This window comes from Triticum urartu, unplaced genomic scaffold, assembly GCF_003073215.2.
Source record: "Triticum urartu cultivar G1812 unplaced genomic scaffold, Tu2.1 TuUngrouped_contig_5513, whole genome shotgun sequence".
NCBI classification, from domain to species: Eukaryota; Viridiplantae; Streptophyta; class Magnoliopsida; order Poales; family Poaceae; genus Triticum; species Triticum urartu.
In genome coordinates, this window is record NW_024116194.1 from 1 (window position 1) to 7,107 (window position 7,107).

At 41.9% G+C, this 7,107-nt stretch overlaps 1 protein-coding gene across 1 annotated transcript; it reads left to right on the forward strand.

The window, feature by feature from the left end:
- Nucleotides 1-4: 4 nt before the first annotated feature.
- On the forward strand, nt 5-5,077 carry LOC125529318 (pyrophosphate--fructose 6-phosphate 1-phosphotransferase subunit beta 1-like; the record flags this gene model as incomplete). Its single annotated transcript, XM_048693731.1, has 15 exons — nt 5-104; nt 404-525; nt 768-821; nt 956-1,062; nt 1,564-1,669; nt 2,222-2,285; nt 2,777-2,865; nt 3,093-3,224; nt 3,305-3,475; nt 3,582-3,697; nt 3,776-3,887; nt 4,157-4,241; nt 4,529-4,573; nt 4,659-4,727; nt 4,806-5,077. Coding segments are annotated over 15 exons (1,449 nt in total), but the record flags the coding sequence as incomplete, so codon positions are not given.
- Nucleotides 5,078-7,107: the final 2,030 nt, after the last annotated feature.

Below are 7,107 nucleotides of genomic sequence, written 5' to 3' on the forward strand. Positions count from 1 at the left end.
GGTGCCGTCCGCCGAGCCGGTCGAGACGAAGCCGCTCAAGATCGGCGTCGTGCTCTCCGGTGGCCAGGCGCCAGGCGGCCACAATGTGATCTGCGGCATCTTTGGTGAGTGCGACTGATCTCCATCTGTATGTTCGCGTGATGGAATCCGTATGAGCCCACTAGCTGAGACCAACTGGAATTGAAATTTGCACTGTATAATTAAATTAAATCAGAGTGATGTTAGTGCCACTGTGCCGGTCTTGGTGGAAGATCTGAGGAGGACTATGATATTTTTTAGTTAACTTTGATATTTTCAGTCAGTTTCGACACTGAACTTGCACAATTGTAGATCTTGCTAGATTGTGCTATGCTTTTCCTGAAATTTTCTTGTCGTTGACTTGTCATGGTTTCTGTTGGTTCAGATTACCTGCAGGAGCGTGCCAAAGGCAGCACCATGTATGGATTCAAGGGAGGCCCGGCTGGTGTCATGAAGGGCAAGTACGTCGAGCTGACTACTGATTTCGTGTACCCCTACAGAAACCAGGTATGGCGGCATAACCTTTACTCAGCACGCTTATAGAAATTTCGAAGTGTCATGACTTTTATGCAAACCTTCCTACACCTAGCTAAGGTTTAGGTGAGGATGATAAGATATCTGATACACCTATCATCTGAATTATTCTGATGCTAGGTGGAATTTACTGTGGATTATAAGACCCCTTAACGCTGTTTGTGTTATTATTCTGATGATGCATTATAATCAAGTATGTATAACCTTTTCAATAGGGCGGGTTTGATATGATCTGCAGTGGAAGGGACAAGATTGAAACACCAGAGCAGGTGTGTCTTTTGAGTGCCTATACGCAAATGCATGCTGGATCTTTCCATCCCCTTTCTGGATTTGGTGCTGCGTTGACTAACTAGTACTTCACTAGTTTTATCTTTATTTGTAACTCTGTTTGATATTTTTGCAGTTCCAGCAAGCTGAAGACACAGTCAACAGACTTGATTTGGATGGACTTGTTGTCATTGGTGGTGATGATTCAAACACTAACGCATGCCTCCTCGGTGAATACTTCAGGTTGGCTGCTAAAAAGACAACTCACTCTTTTGCTCACCTAAAGGACTTTTTGTTTGCTGTTAATATCTGAAGCTTTACAATGTTAAATCCTTTTATTTTCGTTCTACAATGGTGTAGCTTCTAATTTAGATTATTTATGTATTCTGTCTTGGAATTATTTTATCACAAGTAAATGCTCAATCAAGAATGCACCCTTTCTGTGCCATATTGACAGTTACTCCCGCCTTCTGTAAATTGTAAGCCATATTCTGAGTGGCCACAAAGATTAAGAAGCTTATAAAACCAAGAGACATATAAGAGCAAATGACAATGGTACCTATTATACTTGAATACACTGGAAACATATTAAGTATTTGTTTGTGAGAGTAGTACATATAAATGCAGGAGAGAAGCTGTGTGATAAATAAGGGCAAAGATTGCACATCTTGTGATATGAAATGGAACATCTGCTACTTGACATGTTAATAAATATGATTCTAAGTCATGTTTTTTGCATCCCAGGGGAAGGAACTTGAAGACTCGCGTTATTGGTTGCCCAAAGACTATTGATGGAGATCTGAAATGCAAGGAGGTCCCAACAAGCTTTGGATTTGACACTGCTTGCAAGGTATTGGGTTTTTGCCCTTAGGCATCAATTCCCTAGTTGTCTGCTAGCGTAGTCTAGTTTGCAGGGATTTAGCTTGGAAACACTCATATTGCACCAATACGGTGATAAAGTATGTATGGATTAGATATAAAGCACACTGCGTTGACTATTTGGAGAATGGGAAGATATAAATGACTAAATGTCAAGCACATACTATTCTTAACATCTTGGGGGCATGAGTAAAATAGTGAAAGAGCATTGACTAAATCAGAAATCACTCAATCAGTAAACTACTTTCTACGATAACATTTGAACGAATCGGTTGTGTCATCTTCAGTTGAAGGGGGGTTGACCTAGAACTAAGTGGTCTGAAAACCGAAATATCTCGATGCTTCCTGATTTTGCATCCCATGCTCAGTGTTTGTCGAATGAATTTATTGCGCTTCGTGAACTACCGGGCTAGCATAGATCTGGATGCTTAGATCATTCGCTTAGTCTAATGTGGAATCAGGACATTTCATGCATATGAAGCTTTTAGTGTCATGTCATGACATGAGTTTGTGCTCCTTCCAGATATACTCCGAAATGATTGGCAATGTCATGACTGATGCACGTTCAACAGGCAAATATTACCACTGTAAGTTTGTCCACCCATTGTTTCAGCATACTGAACCATGTACTTTACACTTAACAAAGAGCCCAATAGTCAAAAAGGTTTTACCAATACTGTTTGCTACAGCAGATAACTCCTGTATCAGAGTGCTATTCAGATCTTCATTAATTGAATTATTAAGTACACGCAGAGAGTATTAAAAGTTAGTTGGCAGATTTCTTAGGTAGTTTCTTGGTCTTAGTGTTCACAAAAGGGCCCAGCAAACCTCTGCAACATACTAACCACACCTTATGCAAATTTATTTTTAATCTTAAGTGATTACTTTAGGAGAAGGAACTCGTTAAATGTTCTAAATTTTATTGATTTTTTCTATACATGCATACATATAATGCAAACATTCTCATAGCAGTTGTTGTTCGGCATACTGCAAGTGCAAACATATATAATCCATGATACATTTTTTTGATCTTTTTTCTTTATCCACTCACTAACATGTACTCTCTATGGTCATGCAGTTGTGAGGCTTATGGGTCGTGCTGCTTCTCACATTACACTAGAGTGTGCTCTACAGACACACCCTAATGTTGCACTCATCGGTGAAGAGGTTAGGAACTCATATATGAAGTACATCTGAAGTTGAAATAAAACTATCCCATTCCTGCCTTCTTCTAGTCATATGTACACATAATTTATGTTAATTCACAGTCCAGTTTTATCTTTTCACACCAAACATTAACCCTTATATGTTGCACATGTTATATGTTCTAAGATTAAGTGTCTAGAACTACAAGACACATTTTGTTTATTTTCTTAATGTCTTCATTCGTGAAGGTTGCTGAGAAGAAGGAAACACTCAAGAATGTCACAGACTACATTACCGATGTTGTTTGCAAACGTGCAGAACTTGGTTACAACTATGGAGTTGTCCTAATACCGGAAGGCCTGATTGATTTCATCCCAGAGGTTTGACAATTTTTGTGCTTTCTCCAATTTTATATGCTGTGGCCGACTGCGTTACTGATACCATTCTTTCTCTTCTCCAGATTCAAAAACTCATTGCAGAATTGAATGAAATTTTGGCACATGATGTTGTTGACGAGGCAGGGGCTTGGAAAAGCAAGCTTGAACCAGCATCTAGGGAGTTGTTTGACTTCTTGCCCAAAACCATTCAGGAGCAGCTTTTGCTTGAAAGAGATCCCCATGGCAATGTTCAGGTAAAAACAGGGAAATTTGTTGAACCACCTTAATTTTGTTTATTTCTCTGAAATTGGCCATTTATATCAAAAAGTTAGCTGACTGTGGTCTGAAATTCTGTTGTAGGTTGCGAAAATTGAAACTGAGAAAATGCTTATTGCCATGGTTGAAACTGAATTGGAGAAGAGAAGAGCGGCGGGGAAGTACTCTGCACATTTCAGAGGCCAGTCTCACTTCTTCGGGTAAGTATATATTGTTGCATTTTCACATTTTCCAAATTAACAAACATGCTCTCATACTTTTGCTTCATAATTTTGCAGATATGAAGGAAGATGCGGCCTCCCTACCAATTTTGATTCCAGCTATTGCTATGCATTAGGCTATGGTGCTGGTGCTCTTCTCCAATTTGGCAAGACAGGACTTATTTCGTCGGTATGCTCACTATATTTTCCTACTTGATAGATGTTTGGCATTGCTTAACCATCGGAGTCATATTTACTCTGTTTACCTCCTAACTTCTGACCAGTTCTCCATCATGTGAACATTGTCATATGTTCTCTTCCAGTTCCCATGCCATATTCATTATTGGATAGAACATTAAATTTCACAAAAAACATAATATGTTGGAGTAACTTTTTAAAACTATTTTATATGTACTAAAGTGGTTTGAGTTTGTCCTTATTTTTTTTCTGCCGACTCAGGTTGGTAACCTGGCTGCTCCTGTGGAAGAATGGACTGTTGGAGGAACTGCACTGACTGCGTTGATGGATGTTGAGAGGAGGCATGGTAATTTTCTACAATACCTCATTCTCAAGGCATTTTTTCTACTTTTGACCTGAAGGTTACCCAAATACGGACTTGTTCTTTTGACCCAATTATGTTCCATCCGATTTCTTCCTACTGTTACTCACTCCGTCCTGATACTACACTAATGTCAAAAACTTTCTTATATTATGGGACGGAGGGAGTAGTAAATATGATAATGAAATCCATTTAAATCATATTTTGGACCACTAATAATCATATTTTGGACTATTAGTGCCAAATTGTAACTTTTCATTCTTGGCAACCAGGCAAGAACAAGCCAGTGATCAAGAAGGCTATGGTGGAACTTGATGGTATGACCTTTCAAGTCTGTTACTAACAGCTAAGAGGTTTATGTACTCGTACGAAAACCTGATCTCTTGCAATGCCATTTTTCAGCTGCGCCATTTAAGAAGTTTGCCTCGCTGCGAGATGAATGGGCCAGCAAGAACCGATACATCAGCCCTGGTATGCAGTAGGAAAATTGCCAGCAACCACTGACATCTACGAGAGAAATAAACTAACTCATCATTCTTGTCATGGCAGGTCCCATCCAGTTCAGCGGCCCTGGAAGCGATGCGTCGAACCACACCTTGATGTTGGAGCTTGGCGCTGAGATATAGAGGCGGCGATGTAGAGTGTATTTCTTTCAAATTTTCTACTTCTTCCTTGCAGTTTTGAGAGTGGAGAACAAACTCCCATAGCGGAGTGGCAGTCTCCGCATTGTGGAATGTTTAATAAGAGGTTGAGTTGGAGTGGGTTCAGTGGATGTCGTAATAACTAATTTTAGCTTTTCTATGACCCGGTTGCTCCCCATATATCAAACCCCCACCTACCCCTTAAGTTTGTTTTTTCCGATAACTGCCTGAACCATAGGCTATTGAAGTTGCGGCTATGATTAGCGATTTGACTTGAGTAATTTTCGTTTTACATGTGCTTGAGCTGAAAGATGACTTACCTATCTGTAAGCCGAGCATGTCAAAAATACCCATAAATTCTCAAAATGTGTTTATTTGTTGATGGATTAATTGGTTCTTGGCATGTTTCGTCTAGTTCAACGCCACTATGCAATTTGCTTTTCTGAGGGCATCTCTAACCAATTACCTAAAATTTAAAGGATACAAAAATGTCTTGAATCAACCCTTATGGAAGCTCTTGAATCAACCCTTGGAAAGTTGCAAGTTTTAGCTTAATTACCAAATTTAGGAATAGTGTGGATAAAATAAGTTTTCTTTAGATATGCAATTGGCGACGAGAACAACGTGTGCTACAAGCAAGTAGTAACCATTGTAAGCAAATAACAATTTAACAAGAAGACACAAGCAAATGTACGGAAAGATAAACCACACAAGTTGTAGACGTGGGTGTATCTTGAAGTTCGTCCTCTTTCAGAAGCCAAAGCTAAAGTTTGATAATCTCTAGGTGCCAAAGCTAAAGTTTGATAACGCCACCAAGTGTCTCACATAGTCTCTCTTTGACTCACCTCAATGGATGAGCGTCACCATTGGTGGATGGTCTTGAAGGCGATCACCGGACCTAACTTTCGAAAGCATACCACATGCAATGAGGCTTTCGGGCCTTCACTCCTCTTGCCCAGGAGTTCCAAATCTCCAAGAGTAAAAAGTGTTGGTGAAGAACAAGTATGTGAATCACAAATTGGTTTAGTGAAAGTGTACATCGGGTTATTCTTTTTCAATCCTCAAAGTTTGGTAGTGTTTGAGTGGAGTGATGAAGAGCAATCGAGCTTTTAGAGTTTGACAATGGTGGAGAAGCTCAAGTCAAGGATTGGGGTTGGAGGAAGAAGAATGTGGGTACTTATACCTCCACAATCAATGTGACCATTGCCACTCAAGGGATTCTAGGGACCTAGGCTCACGCGAGAGATATCCGTGGTGGTGGAGGGGGACTCCCGGGGTGGGTCGCTTCGAGGACGGAGAGCTCGAGCACATGCTCAGGCTTGGGGATAGGGGGGCATCCTCTTCCTCTGAGTTTGTGTTGGGGTCATACCAGTGGCGTGACACGAACGCAGGGACTCCGTCGACAGGAGCCGCCATGGGGACTACTTCCATGAGATGACGGTGATGGGGACGATGGCACCCGAGGCGCCATATCCCGTGCGGCCACCGCCATGGGAGGTGCCACTCCTGCAGCCGCAATGGGAGGATGATGCTTCGACTGGTGGAACTAGTGCGTCACATGGAGAAATCGCACCGCCTCGTGTGAGGGAGTCCTGGATTAGGGGGTGTCCAGGTAGCCGGACTATACCTTCAGCCGAACTCCAGGACTATGAAGATACAAGATTGAAGACTCCATCCCGTGTCCGGATGGAACTTTCCTTGGCGTGGAAGGCAAGCTTGGCGATGCGGATATTCAAGATCTCCTACCATTGTAACCGACTTTGTGTAACCCTAACCCTCTCCGGTGTCTATATAAACCGGAGGGGTTTAGTCCGTAGAACGACTTCATCATACAACAATCATACCATAGGCTAGCTTTTAGGGTTTAGCCTCCTTGATCTCGTGGTAGATCTACTCTTGTACTACCCATATCATCAATATTAATCAAGCAGGACGTAGGGTTTTATCTCCATCAAGAGGGCCCGAACCTGGGTAAAACATTGTGTCCCTTGTCTCCTGTTACCATCCGGCCTAGACGCACAGTTCGGAACCCCATCAGGAAGGACGCCTCTTCCCGTCTTCAAAGACGGCGCTGTTACTAAGGGAGCCTTGGCTGTCTGCCAAACTCTCCGGCTAGGCAGTTTTCTCATGACCGCCTGTTCGGCCGTTGCGCCGACGGTGACCTCTCGGGTCATCAAAAGCAATCTTCACGTCAGCTCGGAACTCGTCGA